Source organism: Mercenaria mercenaria, unplaced genomic scaffold, assembly GCF_021730395.1.
Source record: "Mercenaria mercenaria strain notata unplaced genomic scaffold, MADL_Memer_1 contig_2158, whole genome shotgun sequence".
Lineage (NCBI taxonomy): Eukaryota > Metazoa > Mollusca > Bivalvia > Venerida > Veneridae > Mercenaria > Mercenaria mercenaria.
In genome coordinates this window covers 10549-28335 of record NW_026460198.1, presented here as the reverse complement: position 1 = coordinate 28335, position 17787 = coordinate 10549, and the positions used below count along the sequence as shown (strand labels likewise).

The window sequence follows — 17787 nt, the reverse complement described above, 5'->3', positions numbered from 1 at the left end:
GGTCAATCAGTCGCCGTATCTCCGGTACCTATAATTGGATCTGACGGAATCACCTTGGCATCCAAGATCTATTGTTGTTAAATATATTTTGCAAATGTGTAACAAATCAAACCATAAATGAAGTCTCTATATGACTGCAAAGGCCAAAATAGCAAATTTTGGCCATTTAAGGGGCCATAACTCTGGAACCCATGACAGGAATGGACCAGTTTTAAAAAAAGAACCGAGATATTTGTGTGCAATTTTGGTTAAAATTGATTGCAAAATATGGTCTCTATCGGGTTCACAAACTTAAACAGCAAATTTTGGCCTTTTAAGGGGCCAAAACTCTGGAAGCCATGATGGGATCTGGCCAGTTTTCGAAAGAACCAATGCAACTTGTGTGCATGTTTGATTAAAGTTGATTGCAAAATGGGGTATCTATCGTGTCCACAAGAAATTGTAGACAGACGATTGACGACGGAACGACGGACGAATGGCGATCACACGAGTGGTAAACGCGCAATCCAAAGCTGGGAGTACGCTTAATGGGTTGCTCGACGTCCGGTGCTGGTGTTGCGCGTAAAAAGACGAAATTGAGGCATGTGAAGTTATAATTTTGCTCAGTATGAGACAATTATAAATTTTCTCGAAAAAAGTAAAATGCTATCCGACACAAATATGATAATACATCATATATGTAAATTATCTTGTTTGTAATTTATTATTCGGCTCTATTATCACAAAATCTCTGGTGACACGAACCATGAAAAAGTATGAAATCAACAAAAAAGGCAGTTTCTGACCTCATATTCCTAATCTAAGGACAACTGACACTTCTAATGATAAACTTATTGTAATAAAGTAGCAAATATCACATTTATTTGCTTTAAATCCTGCTTACGAGGACATACTTGACAAAAGATCATCGGGAATGGTGTTGCGCCGCCGGAATGCAGTTGCTCGTATACACCATAATGTCAAACTTTTCTGTCACAACAAGTTTGGGCCTATATGTACTTAAAACTGTATCGTTTCAATGGAAATAACTGCCTGATTTATTTCAAGAAAAATGAGACCATGGTTTGTATTCCATCGGAGATAAAGAAACACATGCATTGTATCATTGTACGTACCAATGGTACAGTGGACCTTAGAAATGGTAGTGTAATTATAATGGAAAAATAATCATGAGGAAAACACGTATAAGTACTATATTTTAAACCGCGCTATTATCATTGTCTATATTATTTGCATAATTACATGGCAATTAGCAGACAAACAAATGTGCAACGTCTGCAATTCTGGACTAGCATTGACAAAACTCGAAGTTTTAAGATGTCTACCTGCTGAAATGTCGCTGCACAGGTCGCACGTAAAAATATTTCGAGTTTGAAACAATTTGTCCTCCGAATCTGATTCATGCGGAGAAGTTGACACATACGGAAAACAGGTTACTACGGGTACCGAATCTCTGGCTAGGTTAAGTGCCCCCTCAAACTCAACTGAAACGCGCTAAACCCAAAAAGCCAGCTCTAATGTCGATGTAAAGTCAAAATCCTTGTAGAAAATGTTACATTTGTTTTAACCTCAATATGAACAGCAAATACTTAGTGTCTGAGTTAATTGTATCTTTTTTGCAAACATTCCAATGGATGGTCTTTATGTTTGGTTTCAGCCTACCGTTGACCGTAAACTGTACACATTGACTACAAAACAGTTTTCTTACCAAAACTAAATAAATGAAAAATAACATTAGAAGGAAACAAGGACATCGTAAAAAAACAATTGGGATGTATACTCATTATGTAATATAAACGAGCAACTCCATTCCCGGAGTGCAACCCCATTCCCATTCCCGATTATTTTTTGTCAATCTTTTTCCCCAAAACAACATTTTATTCAAGTACATGTACATGTAATATTCATGACTGTTTGATACCTGTTTGATCATTAGTATCACATTTCTAGAAAAAAGGCACAAGAGTTAGAAAATTTGCCTTTTTCATGATTCCATACTTTTTGACAGTTCGAGCCAGCATATTTTTCGTGATAACAGGGCTGATTCTTAAATTAATAATCTGATGATTCTCACATAATTATGATCATTATTCATTTTTGTGTCGAATAGCATTTTGAATTTTGCGAAAACGCTCTTAAATGTGTAATTATGTACAAAAACAAAACCCACCTACCTGACATTGTATATTTTGATGCGCAACACCAGCACCGGATGTCGCGTAACACATTTTAACGTTTACCAACTGTGGATCACTAAAGCTCACTTGTCACTACGTGAAAGGTGAGCTTAAAATAAAGAAATTATCTTTAGTTTACTCCGAGAAAATAATTCTGGCTTTCAAGTTCTGAAAACAAAACTTCTGACTTCCTTCTATAGAAATTTCTCAGCTCTACGTAAAAAGTTCAAACGGTCAGCCCCTTATACCCCAGTCACACATACGGCGCGGATAGCCACGTCTAGCCACGGATAGAAACGTAGTAATCCGTATCGATCCGTACCTGAGCCGTACCTCAAATTAGTAATCCGTATCAATCCGTACCAACACTTGGTCAAGACGTATTCAAGACTCATCCCAAACTTGCAAGTTTATCCAACTTTTGAACATGCACAAACGTTTGAGCGATCCGTAGCCATTTGAGCGTTACTTTAGTCCAACTTGGTTGAAACTTATTCATCCGTAGTTAAACGTGCTAAAACGTAGTTATCCGTACTGAAACGTACTTTGCCGTAGCTGAACTAGTTATCCGAGGCTGCCCGTTCTTAAGCGTAGTTCAACGTTATTCACCGCAGACCCGTCCAAGCGCTGGGCAAGTTGCCAGACGAAGTGAAACGTATTTCAACGTAGTACCCCGTACCTATCCGTACTTATTCGCGTCCTGTATTGTTTTGTTTGTTCCCTGTTTCTCACCATTTTTTTCGTACTAATCCGTACAAAAACGTGGTCAAAACGTATTCAAAACTTATTCCAAACTTGCAAGTTTCTCCAACTTTGAACATGCACAAAAATTTGAGCGAACCGTAGCCATTTGAGCGTGACTTTAGTCCAACTTGGCTGAAACTTATTCATCCGTAAATAAACGTACTTAAACGTAGTTATCCGTGCTGATACGTACCTCGCCGTAGCCGAACGTAGTTATCCGAGGCTGTTCGTACTTAAGCGTAGTTCAACGTAGTTTACCGCAGACCCGTCCGTGCGCTGGGCAAGTTGCAAGGCGCAGTAAAACGTAATTCAACGTAGTACCTCGTACCTATCCGTACTTATTCGCGTCCTGTATTGTTTTGTTTGTTTCCTGTTTCTCGCCATTTTTCCCGTAGTAAGACGTACTGCTTCGTAGTTATACACCCACAGACTAATCTTATCCGCACCGTACCTCAACGCACGGACATATCCGTATGTGTGACTGTAGCTTTAACCCCCCACAGACAAATCCCATCCGCACCGTACCTCAACGCACGGACATATCCGTATGTGTGACTGTAGCTTTAGCACCTATATATATATAATTCAAAATACACAAACGAAAAACTTTAGAGGTAACAAATAATGTTCTACTGCAAGAAAATTAAGCAAGGGTGCAGAAATTAACATAATCTGTACAAATCATTTGTATCGAGAAACATTTTTTGAAACAAATATATTTTAAAAACAGATTTTATTCACTGTAGGATAAACAGAAGGTAGTCGACCCGTAATAGCAATGTTAAAAAATTTGCATTAACTTGATACAGCTTTTTTTGTTTTGTTTTTTACTTTGTATAATTCATGATATTACTTCAAGCTCATATTTCAAAGTGATAACCACTGTACAAAACGATTGCAGGAAATATATTATTCCAATAATTTTTGTAAACGAAACCTCAGAGTAAAACACAAAATTAAACCGTCGGTTACATTTTTTCTGGGGAGCCTCAAGTAAAAGGATTAAATCGAACAGATATTTAGCTCCAACACTGAAAAAGTATGACCGAGTCATGTGAGGCTGTTTTAAATTTTGCCCTGTACAATAAAAAAAAACCATAGGGCAGAAGTAAAATCTGCAACATTTCTTCCACAATATGTAAACTTAAGAGTAAAGGCAAAATAAAGAACTTTTACCGCATGTAACTAAGTATTTTTAAAGATGTCTATCCCCGCACCCTTCCTTATTAGAGGTAAAATTCACTTTAAACAACAAGAAATGACTTATCAAATCAAAAATTGCGGGTTTTTGTACATTAAATCAATGATAAGTCTTGCAAAAACAGTAAAACTTAGTCTAGAAAAATAATAAAGAGAACAAGTTTGGTCCTAATGTGGCTTGAACCTACGCCCTCCTGAAAAAATAGTCAAAGTAGGTTTATGGTATTACTATTACGGGTCCATTACCTTAAGTTTATCGTCTCCGATAAACTTTTCTCTAACTTGGCAGATAAAGTCAGTTACCTTACATTCTCTTTATCCAAGCTTTACCTGCATTAGTCATTACACGTAAATGACATACTTACCCGGCTTTCCATTAAAACTGAATGAATACATGAACCTGGTTACCGACATGCGCAGTGCAACTGACTACTTAACATTTTCCGAAATTTACGTGGCCTACATAAAATATAGGCAGATGTATTTTCTGAAATGTGCCACATTGTATAATCACTAATCGATAAATACGTAAAGGTACATCCAATGCAAATTTATTCTACCTTGATCGAGCAACCAGGTAAGAAAAATTCCAAATACATCAGTGAAAATCTAACTTAACATGCACATATCCCGTTACAACAGAATTGCTTTTTTCTGTGGTAGTGAAAACACAAATAATCAAGCCTTTATAAACGACATCCTCATTTTCATAATCAACAAAGAATATAATTAAACCAAAGATAGTAGATTTAAAATATAATCAATTGTCAAACAATCTAGCCGCTTACCTGAATAAGGAAGTGTCTCACGTTAATGTGTAGGAACGAGTCAGCTTTCAAATGTGTAACCAATATAATTATGTTTATAACACGGACGTTGCGTCTATTAAGGTGGCAGGGGAGCAGTTTCGAATTATGGCCCCATCGAATTTTTTAAATATTTAGTGTAGCTTTGTTCAAAGTGTATTAATAATAATGTTTTAATTTTGGAAAGTTTATTCTAAAAGAAATCAATGTGTACATGCATTAAGCTATAAAAACCAGATGCGAATATTTTGCTACACCTAGATCCATAAAATGTGTGAGTCATTATTTATGGAGGCAGATTTGAACGAATCAGGTGTTTTCTACAGAAAAATTGACAGTCAGTGTCTTTGACCTGCTTTTTCTCCTGGTTGACAGACACTTTGCTTAGCAGGGCTTTGCAACCTAAGGGTTGATTTATATGAAAACCTGGTGTTATTATATAGTATGAAAGTTTACAAAACGAGTGAATGGCATGTGTTTAAAGTAATGAAAAATGCTCAAATTTTCATGATTTTAAGAGGGGTTAGGGGTAGGCTGTAATGTCTACTCCTTTTAAAGTTGACCACATGGATTAAAATTAATGCTTTTATTTTGAAGCTTACCTTAGTGCCATATCACAATGTAAAGCAGAAGTACTGCTTTTTGTACTGATAAATTATAAAGAAAAATAGTTGCGAATCGTGGACTTGCTTAAAATCTAGCAAAAATCTGCTCCCTTGCCTCCTAAGGCCTGGGCAGTCATTCCAGATTTCGGAACAACAAAATACTGGCGTAAAACAGGAAGCATCACCGCCAGAGTTTTTACGTAATATACCAATAACTACCGGAAATGACGCATTTAATCCAAATATGATAAACGCTGCGCCCATTTTTTACAATCCGAAATCACTGTCATGGCTGCAAACTAGAGACGTCGATGGCGCTGGCGGACAACATTATGAGCATGCCAGGATGAGGTGACAGGAAATGTTACTTCTACTGCGGCTACAACAAACATTCCCACAACACAATATCTACAACAAACAATACTTCCCATAAGCATTAATTCAACCAGTATGAACTCCTCTACGGAAAAGACTAGTATGAACAAAGGGGATGCTAATATTAATGCTGGTTTTGACCCGAATATCGTTAATCACAATCAAGGAACAAACTGATTTCATTCCAGGGCAAATCGCTTCTGTTTTGTCGGGGTATGCCAGTAATTCTTACATTCAAGGGCAAGGACATTCATATGGACATTTTCAAAATGAATTCAATCCAACAATTTAGGAAACGAAGGAGCCCAGATGACATTCGATATCGCCAAGCTCCTCGGTTTGAACGTATTATTATTATTTACCAGATTTTTATAGCGCTCTTTTCATCTATTAAATAAACGTTCAAAAGCGCTGTACAAACTACACATCACAGAATGATATGGACATACAATGCAACACAAAAAATATATCAACAAAAAAAGGTATTTAGCCTGAATCAGGTTTTACTCTACATTTTAATTGTACTAGATATTTCAAAGAACAATAAACAATAGGAAATAATTTCCATTGCAAAGCTTGTTTTTCAGTGCAAAGTGAGTTTCAATAGACCTTGAAGAAAAAGTGTGTTTTCAATGATCGTTTGAAAGCATCCAAGCTTTTAGCGTCTCTTATGGTAGCCGGAAGAGCATTCCATAACTTCGGTGCAGCTGATGAAAAACTACGATCACCATACCTCACAGTTTTGCTTTTTGGAACAACTAGTTTTGTTTTGAGTTGTTCTTGGATCTCAAATTTCTTGCTGGCTGATAGAGTTCCAGCAAGTCTTTAACATAGATCGGTGATTGGTCATGCAATGCTTTGTATGTGTGAACTAGAATCTTAAAGTCCACTCTATGAGTAACTGGTATCCAATGCAGTTCTTTTAATACCGGCGTAATGTGATCATAACGCGATATTCTCGTTATAATTCGAGCTGCAGTGTTCTGAAGACTTTGAAGTCTATTCAGCAAGACCTTCGGGACACCATACAAGGGCGCATTGCAATAATCAAGGCGTGAAGTGACGAGTGAATTTACTAGAGATTTTGTAGCATCTGTATTTAGATATTTCCTGATGTGGCCTATTTGACGCAACTGTCCGTACCCTGATCTACAAACTGAGTTAATATGTTTTTCCATGCTCATTTTGAAGTCTAGAAAAGCACCAAGATTCCTTACACATTTAGATGGTTTAATGTTCTCTTCTCCAATTTTCACAGTAACCGATTCAGTATGTTTTTCGTTTCTTTGAGAGGTAAATACAATGACTTCAGTTTTATCGGCATTGATTTTCAACATGTTGCTGTTCATCCAAGATACGATTTCTACGAGACAGTTTTCAACACAGCGTAAAGCATCCTTTTGAGAGACCGGATTTGTAGGTTTGAAAGATAAATAAAGCTGCCCATCGTCGGCGTAAAAATGATGATTTAGTCCATGTTTCTTGCATATTGTACCAACTGGTTTAGTGTACATTGTGAACTGTGGGACACTGTATGTCATTTGCACTGGTTTTGACAATTCACTATCTATGGTCACTGTTTGGTAGCGGTCGCTCAGATATGAAGTTATCCATTCAAGTGGTTTCCCTGCGATACCAAAGTGGTCGTGGAGGCGGTGCAATAGTGTCTTGTGGTCGATGGTATCGAAAGCAGCCGAAAGGTCAAGCATCACTTACATTGTTACATCATTTTGGTCAAGGGAGTTGAGAATGTCATTTTGAACTTTCAGTAATGCAGTCTCAGTGGAGTGAAATTTTCTGTATGCAGACTGGTGTTCTTCTTGGAGACTGTTCAAAGACAAGTGGCTTTCCAAACGAGCATCGACTACCTTTTCAAGTATTTTAGACACGTACGGTAAATTAGATACAGGTCTGTAGTTCTTCAGAACATTTGCATCTAGATCTGACTTTTTGATGAGTGGTCTGATCAACGAACTTTTGAAGGATTTCGGTAAATATGCTTTCTCCAAAGAATAATTGATTATTTTAGTGAGAGATGGTAGCAGTTCTTCTAAGCATTCTTTCAAAAGCCATGTTGGAAGTGGATCTAGCTCACACGATTTACTTGCAGATTTTGAAATAACTTTTTTCACTTCACCCTGTGAGACTGGAGTGAATTCAACAAGTTTATCTATTTGCGTGTTCGAAATTTCCTCGGTGGTAACACCGGTTTGTAAGTCTGTTTCTGACCTAATTTTATTTCTAATTCCATCAATTTTATCGATGAAGAAATCGCTGAAAGTTTGCGCTAGTTCTTTGGAAGAAGAAGATGTTGGCAGCACGGCCTCCTCGTCTCTACCAAGAAGATTCTTTGTCACTTTGAATAAAGTTTTCTGATCTCGTCCGCAGAACTACTACAGTTATTCACAAGGAACAGGCTCATTTAATCCAAATGTTTTCAACAATATGATGACAGCCGACTTTGGTGGAAGCAGTAGTAACTCTACAAAATACACGACCGGTTTTGGATCTGTTGGTGCAGTATTCGATCCGAACGCAGCGAATCAAGGATTTGAAAATGTTCTTAGACCTGGCGGTTTTGGATTTTCACAAGGAAGTAATTCGTCAAACAAGTCTACTCGATATATGGGTGGTTATGGAGGATTTGATCCCAACGCTTCAAATGTTGGATTTGGAGGAGGTAGTTTTGGTATGGGAAGTACTGGCACTTCCGGTGGCAGTGGATATATGTCCGCGTCCGATCCTAATAAAGTGAACCAAATAACAATACAAAATCCTTTCGATCGGGGAGATAACGTCACCAGTAGTGGTGATATGACGAAGTACCTGCTCGGCATCGTATCAAGAAATGGTTTTGGACAAAGTAGTGCATATAGCTCTTCATGTATGTCTGCGTTCAGTCCAGATTCGGTTAACGTGGCACCCTATGACCCAAATAAATATAATCAAGTTCACGTTCATTTTGACCCATTGGATATGCTAAATAAAGGCCCAGGCATAGATAAAGACACTTTTGTAGCCGCAGCTTCAGCTTTTGATCCTTACAAAATAAACAGTTCCAATAGGCAACAACTCTTTTCACCAATTGCAATATTATCTGCAAATTCTGGCATAGATTCAAAGGTGCTCTTAAATCTGAAATTTGATCCATACGCTGCAACTGAAGGCTCCACGAGTACAAACGCTTCCACATCGTCCACTGGGGCTAAGCAGTCTGGAGAACAGAATTCTGTGAGTAGCCCACAAATCCCGGCTGGTTTTGATGTCGTTGCTTTGATGGCAAAACTTACCTCAGTCTTCCGTGGTGCAACAGGGTACATCCAGTTTGCGATGAGTGGAAACATGTCCCAAACTAGCGAGGAACCAGATTCGGAATGACACTCAGGGCGGTTTTCAACTACTAAATAGCAAGCTGAAATCCAACTAATGAGCGCGACCGGATTCACAAATGGAGGACATTCTGGAAATGGTAAGGCCTTCCCTGGAAGTATTCTTACCTCTAGACAGATGAGCGCCTCAGGATTCAGGGTCAGCACATGCCAGGTTTAAGTTTCACCGGCTGTAGTATGGTGAGATCAGGATCCGGTCCAACTCCGGGTATTACGAGTAAAATAAAGAACCCATTTCACAACTAGACTCAGCATGTTTCCATGAGTACTCCTAGATTGTAGGTGGCCAGATTAACTCAAATATGTTCAGTAATGGCGGTCAGCAGTCAGGTTTCAGATGGTTGGTAGAAGTCCATATTAAATTGTCTTATTTATTGTCTTATTAAAAAAGTATTTATCAATGTTTTAATCATTTTTTATTTATTATTTCAAACCCAATAACTTGTTTATCTAAATATAAACAAAGAAATTTGTCGACAGAACGACACTGCGCATTAATCAATCTTGTAAGTTGTAATCTACAATATACACACAAGTAATCAAACACCACGATATAATTTTATTCCATTTACAGATCGACGTCAAACTCAAACTGGTGGCTCAAGTCCTTGACTTTCTCCACCCAGTGGATCATCTTCTAGCGGTTCATATTCCAGCGGATCGTCTACCGGCGTAACGTCGTCCGGAGGATCAACTTCCGGTGGTTCTAGTTCTGGTGGTTCCTTGTCTGGATCGGGATCGAGCTCCGGCGCCTTGCAACAGAACTTGCAGCCACCATCATTTCTGTTAAACCCCTCTCAGTTCTTGAGTGGCGGAGGGTAAGTTAGGTCCATTCAGATTTAACCTGATATTGAAATTTCTAACAACGAATTCTAACGAATCCGTCCAAGTGCACACTAAGAAAACAATACCGCCGTATAAGATTACGAAATAGGTCAACTACCCGGCCTAAACTTGCGCACATTAATCTTAAGATGTTACTTCATTACAAATAGCGTAATATGAAATAAGGCACTATCTATGAGATGTAGAGCTCTATACATGTAATTCATACAAGAGCTGTCGGGGGACATTAACGCTCGACTTTTCAAAAGCTTTGACCCTGAAAAAGTTAAATGACTGATTATTAAAGTCGAAAAATGGGTATAATTCTGGAAATGCAAAACAGAATTATAGAATCTTTACAATTATATCAATCAGTGAAGAAGTTTGTGAAGTTTCGATTCAGTCCCGCTAGTATGTACTGAGATACCAGCTTACATTTTTTCTGCTTTTTTTACACGTCTTGTTGTAATATACATGATATACTTTTCGCCGAATGTTTCTGCATTTTACTAGATGTATATTTTTTTCTTAAAAAAGTGCCGGAGGGAGCGGGAGTAGCAGTGCTGGTACTAGCAACGGAGGAAGTAGCGGTGGTGGAAGTAGCAGCGGTGGAAGAAGCTCTTCTGGTGCTAGCTCTTCCGGCAGTAGCCCTTCAAGCGGCACTTCCTCCACTGGAGGTAGTTCTGGTGGTAATATAACATTTCATTTAAATTGACTTTAATACACAGGTAGAGCCTAAAAGACAACATACTGGACCATTGTAAAACGTTTATTTTTCATAAAGGCGAAAATACACTTAATAGCTGATTTTCTTTATTCTTAATAAAACTGGGAAAATTCCAATGGCTCTAGCACACCCCCGGATGTTTTAAAATATCTGTGACTTACACTTTCATGCAGAATGTTCTCAGCGCGGAATAAAACTCAGAAGAAAAGTGGGGATCATATTTAATGCTAGAAAATATTTTAGGCGAACAAACATACTGTAAAATCAGCTAAAATTTTCTTGTACACATGTAAATCTGCGGAAGGCTGTTGGTGCCAATTCGTTTTCGCGTTTCAAAACTTAAAATTAAAACAATTCGTTTGTTTGCCTGACATAATTTTATTAAAACGAGAATTCTGATAACTAATTTTTACCGTTTTTGTTTATGAATTTCGAGATTAAGATTTGACAGCTACGAGTAAACAAAATATTGCTGTGTTTAAGTTTCTTTTGAACTCTTACCGCTAAATTTACAGATTACTATATGAACGATTTCCTAAAATTAAACCTCGAAGACTTTCTGAACTGATAATGAGAAGAAAGAAATTGTACTATACAGTTATGATTACTAGGTATCTAATGGAAAAGAAATAAACACGTGAAAAATGTTGACTACGATGCGTTTTTGCAGGTAGCCAAATGCCTAGCTATGATCCAAACAAAGTGAACATGATCAATGCAAACTTTATGGACCCCTCCTCCTTCAAGCTGGGACAAGGAGGCAGTGCAAGTGGAGGGTTCGATCCTGACGCCTTTAATTCACAGTCATTCAGCTTCTTCAACCCCTCAGCATTTACAGGGAAACGTCGTCGTCAAACAGGTATACTTTTTTTTTGGTTTTCGATCCATAAATTCTATATACATTGATGGATTATCTTAGTGCTACACACAAACGTTTCCCATGACGAAACAATGTGCCAGCATATGATCTATGCTTGTCGGTTGAAGGTCCAAGTCACTGTTTAAGGTTTAGTAAAAATATGTTTCCGACCGAAACTTTTATATGAATAACACTACAAGTAAATGTTTCGTGATCAGACAATATGTCGCATACATGACCCATGCTTGGTCGTCAAAGGTCAAGGCCACTATTGAAATTAAAGTAACTTGTATAAAGCTTTGTGCTCCGTAACGTTTTAATTGCATTGAAGGATTACTAAACAGAAATGTTCCCCATGATTAGACTATGTCTCGTGCACATGACCCATGGTTGTATGTCAAATGTCAAGGTCACTATTCAGGGTCAAGAAAAAAAATTCCGCTCCATAACTTTTATATGCATTGATGGATTATTTTAGTAGTGCACACAAATGTTCCCCATGATGAGACAATGTGTCGGGTACATGATCTATGCTTGTAGATCAAGGTCACTATTGAAATTTAAGTAATAAGAGTTTTTGTTTCTAAGCTCCTAAATGCCTTGAAGCATGTTTAGTCCTAACACTGTTGCCAACAGTCACAAGGGACAAACACTAACAAAGTTTTCCAATGATAAAGGACTTCAATACTCACTTGGTACAATTATTGTTGTTAATGCAGTGGAAAGCTGATATCGAAAATGGAGACAACTCCATTATGATTTACAAATTACTAATTTCTGAAATAATTATCTTTCTTGTTCTATTCTAAAGCAACGTTTATTTAAAAAAAAACTTTCTATAAATTGCAACTTCGTACAAAAGCATGTAAATGTATCTAACTTAACAAAACACATATTCTTTTTTATGAGAGTAACGCAAATGTGGGGGGAAATGCAAAAGGCCGCCACATGCCTATCAATATTTTAGCGACAATATTGCCAAAAAAAATGCCAACGGCTTACTGTGGATACCTATTTACGGAAAATATGTGTTTCATATTCTAGCGCTCAGGATAAAACGTCAGTCCCAGACAGGTGACAGCGGAGGACAAGCTCCTAGTTTCGATCCAAACAGCGTAAATCAATTAACTGCTAACATGTTAGACCCGACCAAACAACAACTAGGAGCAAATAATGGTGCTGGATCTGTGAACGGTGCTTCGTTTGATCCTGATCAGTTCAATACTATGCAGTTCAACTTCTTTAATCCACAAGCTCAGTCAGGTAGTTTTATTTGAATGTAAATCTAATATACATTGTAGTTTGTATTTGATAATGGTTTTCCTTTACTCCCGCTCATCGATTATTGTGAAATCTGTATCAAAGAGATCTAAAAGTGTATGATAATTCCAAGAGCGTTTTTAAAAATACATTCAGTCAAACGTAATTATTTAAACGTAATTATTTATTTGGGTCTTATTAATATCATAGTCATATGTATATTCTATCATGAAGGTGGGAATCAGTAAAATCAAGTATAAATTCAAAAACAAATGTCCCCATCAAGTTTGATCATAGGTCAAAGCATTCTTAAGTTATTGAGCGAAAGGGTAATTGCAAACAGACGGACGAACAATCAGCACCATTACATAATACGTCCATCTGGTCACTTACCATGCATGGTAGTGAGCGTGGCCTTTCACCAAGAAACTTCAAAATCGAAAGGGGTTCTTGTGTACTACCTGTCTGGCCCTGTGACAAAATATGCTCAAGATACTGAGCGTAAACGGTGTTTGTACTGTACAGTCAATACACATGGCCTTGGCCTTTGTCGATCAATCGGGGTCATTCACTGCCTATGAACAGTGTTGTGGATCGAACGTTGAAGGGGTTTTCAATATATTGAGCGGCAACGGTTTCTATTCTATCGATTACTGTAATATTGACCTTTCACCCATTAACCTCTCAACAAATAATGACCATTTGCTGCCAATAGGCAATATGTGCCTGCTAGCTTTCAGTATCATAGACTAAGATGTTCGGAAACGTTTATGTATTTACAGTCGACTGTGACTCAATGCAGACTTGGAGCGCCGGTATATATTACAGACTCCGGTACATACCGGATTAACTAAATTGGAACGAACATATCTTAAATGTATATATTTTGTAACCATGGTGATACTAACCCTAACCTTTAGTCAGTATTTTATGCATATTGTACACTAATTGCATGCGGACATGCAAAAATATGCATATTTTTGCCGTGCGCTACAACTGATAATCACTTTCGGGCATGCGCAGGAGACCGCTCCAAATCTGCAATGAGTTACATGGATTTACAGTCATGCCTTTGATCCACTTGCATCAAAAGCGATGCCGTGTAAATTTGTAGATCAAAGGTCAATGCATTCTAAAGATATTGACCGGGAAAGGTTTCTGTTCTACCTGCCTTGGCAACTTTGACTGCCTATTTGACAGTTTTTTCGCAATGTGTGGGGATTATAGGTCAAGGGGTATTGAAAAAAAATGTCTATATACTAACAATTACTATGACATTGACCTTCGACCCACTCCCTATAGGTCATCCATTGCTTACGGTCAGTGCGCTTGCTGAAAGCATTTTTAATTTGTTAGGCGGATACTAAATTGCTAACAAACGGACATACGGACGACCGACCAGAACCGTAACATAATACGTAACTCCCTGCGTACAAATGCGAAGGCATCAATCATGAAATTTGTAGTTATTTATCACAGTGAATTTCTGTAGATAAAATGTCAATGGATATTACTGTGAACTTGGGCTCTGGAGAAAAATTATTGACGGACCTCCGTGACTTTTATTATTATGCTAAACACGGTGCTTTGTTCGGTCTGTGCTTTTCCGAAATAAGAAGGACTTCATGAAAAGTCAATTTATGTAACAAATGCAACAAACTTCGGAGCTATTGCATGGAAACATTATGTACTAGAACAAAATTTCTTCGAAAAAGTGTAGAAAAGTTAACAAATGGAAGTATTAAGAACAAGTAAAAGCCTGTTTTGTTTTTATTTTCAAGGCGGCGGCGGTGGTAGCGGAGGAAACAGTAGCGGAGGAGGATCCGCACCGACGTTTGACGCAAACAATGTGAACCAAGTCCAGACAAACTTCCTTGATCCCTCCCAGTCTAAACTTGGACAGAGTGGTGGAGGAGGGGGCGGTGGCTCTACCGGAAGTTTCGATCCAGACAAATACAACTCCATGTCTTTTAACTTCTTCAATCCACAGGCACAAGTAGGAAGATAATTTTTTTTTTCAATTCATAGATTTCTTGTGTTTGGGAAAGTAATAAATCAAATTTGAAATAACAATTTGAGTTATCATCAATGTCAATATAATAATAATGGTACATTGTGGACTCACTAAAGGTGTTCGAAATGGATTTCTTGGTTTGCAACTTAGTGTTTTCTAGACGGTATGGGTCATAGATCCATTCTTATCAATATGTTTCAAAAAGTCTGTTTCGTAGGTAAGAGCAATCAAATTTGCGATGGCTGTTGTGCAAAAATGTAACACCCAGTATACAAACTTGGTTCTTTTCAAATCATCTGTTAGACACAATGACAAAGGTATGGCTAGGCACACGTCATGCGTATTCGGATACCACACTACAATACTTTTCCTCTTGTATTCCTGGTTGGTAACCTTCAAATTCCATACAAATATACACAATATGGAACGAATATAGTACATTAATATTTTAATGAATAAACAGTATACAGCAAAATACAATACATGATTTTCTGTGCGTGTTTTGGTGAATAAATATAATACAGCAAAATAAAATATATGATTGTCTATGCATGATTTGTGAATATATTCAGAATAAAGAAATATTAAAAAAATATAGAATACTCTTAACAATATTAAAAGTATTGTACCCAGTAGTCTTCACCGCGAAATTTTTTATAATTTCTCATATTCTAACAAACTAAGTCAACTTAGTGTTCCTTGAAAAATGTTTGTTTGAAGTCGATTCGGTTGAAGTTGCCTCTATCAGTGTGTCATGTTGTAGCAAAACACTCTTTGGTTTCCCTATGCAGCTTTCAGTAGTTATGGCTCAGTGTAGCTTCTCTGTCGAAATTGCACCTAGGGCTTATACCTATTCTTTTGAAAATATTCTTGTACGAGTCCCTGATTTCGCTGACTCGCACAACGTAGATAAATGGATCACATACAGAATTAAGTACATACAAGCAGGACAGAGCAGCATTCAGTTTATAAAGAGTTTTTATATCAATATGATAAATTATTTGAAAAGTATTGATCTGATGTTTAAGGAGTTGATACAATTCGAAAGCGGACATCCAAGTTCCAGGCATCATAAAGAGTATGTATGTTAACAAAATTGTGAGAAATGTCAAAGCGGATTTCCGAAGCAGAATAGAACGAGGAGAACGTCTTTTCAGCTTATATATCTCGCAGAAAACCAGGGAGTACAAAACAATCAAAACTATAGCAGAAACTGTCGATGCTAAAATGATGATACCTATAATGAAACAAACTCCTAACATATCTTGAAGAAAGCTTGGCATGATTAGAAGTATCTTAATGAGCAAGTATATTAAACCAAATATTAGCCCAGTTACAACCCAAAAACAGCAAACCAGAGCACTGCCGCGACGTTGTGACATCAGCCGTTCGTAATGCAACGGCATTTTCGTTGCAATAAATAGGTTTACGGAAAAACCTAACATCGTCAACAATTGTGCAGATTGCGCCGTGGAGTACACAAAAGATAACAGCAACTGTATGACACTGACTTCTATAAATTCCCCAAACGAAACCACAGTTGGAAAAGCGCAGACATGTTGAATCAAGTGTAGTGCTGCTATGATCAAGTCGGCAACAGCAAGACTTGCAATTAGTTTTGTATGGGTCTTCCATTGACTGCTAATGTTTATCAGCGCAATGCCATGAAAGATGTTCAGAAGTATGCCAAATATAGCCATTGTAATTTCTGTCACGGCGAAATACTCCGGAGGTTGTAATGCGGCAAATGTGGCGTACATGGAATACAAGTGATTGTAGTAATAAGTCCAATTATAACTCCCATTCTTAAGACAATTGGATTCGATTGTACAATTTCCAAACTTTGTAAGATTAAAGTCCAAGTCCGTACTTAAAATCATGCTGCTACTCTATAATTTTATTGCAGAAAAGTCAAACCAATCTAGATATTAATTAACACTTGATGCAAATTTAGAAACTCGTAATTTTAGGTCAGTCATGTACTTTCAAAACTAGCACATGTTGCGTTTTGTGACAGTTCGAATATTTTAAAATTTAGAACGCGCTAACGTATTATTTTCTTCTCGTTACGCCAGTTCCGTCACGTCTGATCTCCTTCGTTTGTAGTTTTTGTTTGTAGTTTTCGTGTGTTTATAAATATTCAGATATAGAAACTGCACGTTTGTTCACTGTTTCCCTGGCTTCTTTAATTTTTATTTACTACGTATTTCAAGATTACTAGTCCTGGTTGGCATTTCAATCTAGAACATATATTTTAATCAAAGGTTGTTCCAGTGCCTTTATATAATCATGTATTATTGTAGGTACTGACTGTTTGGAACTAATCTAACGATAATCCAAACGTTTGTGCGTCCTACTCACACTCGCTTATATCTCTCTCACAGTTCCAGGATATATTACCTATAACATTTAGTTAGAACATTCCATCGCTCAGCAGTTATGTGATTGTCTAATTATTTACATATATTACAGGCTGCAGCAATAATATGTCACCATACAAGTATGTGATATTAAGCTGGTGAAATAATACGTATTAACAATAATTTGCATTCAGAGGGTAAAAACTTTATTCAAGCCTCCAACAGGTTTGGCCAAAAGACGCCCAATAGGAAGGTCCGATATATAATCGAGTGTATTTAACAGACATGGGCTTAAAATGTAGTGACTACAAAGGAATTTACGTTGTATGGAACAATAAAGTTTCTTGAAAGTTGTTGTTGTTGTTAAAAAAGCCGTACCTAATTTTGATAGTGCGTGCCCCTTCGTAGCCATTACATTTGTAATTTTCATACAGTATAAATGAATA

The 17787-nt window shown here is 37.3% G+C and overlaps 1 protein-coding gene across 1 annotated transcript; it reads left to right on the top strand.

Annotated features, from left to right (window-relative positions):
* Positions 1-8352: 8352 nt before the first annotated feature.
* On the top strand, positions 8353-17481 carry LOC128552209 (uncharacterized transmembrane protein DDB_G0289901-like; the record flags this gene model as incomplete). Its single annotated transcript, XM_053533236.1, has 7 exons — positions 8353-9221; positions 9923-10114; positions 10659-10810; positions 11519-11707; positions 12752-12970; positions 14749-14963; positions 17454-17481. Coding segments are annotated over exons 1-7 (1864 nt in total), but the record flags the coding sequence as incomplete, so codon positions are not given.
* Positions 17482-17787: the final 306 nt, after the last annotated feature.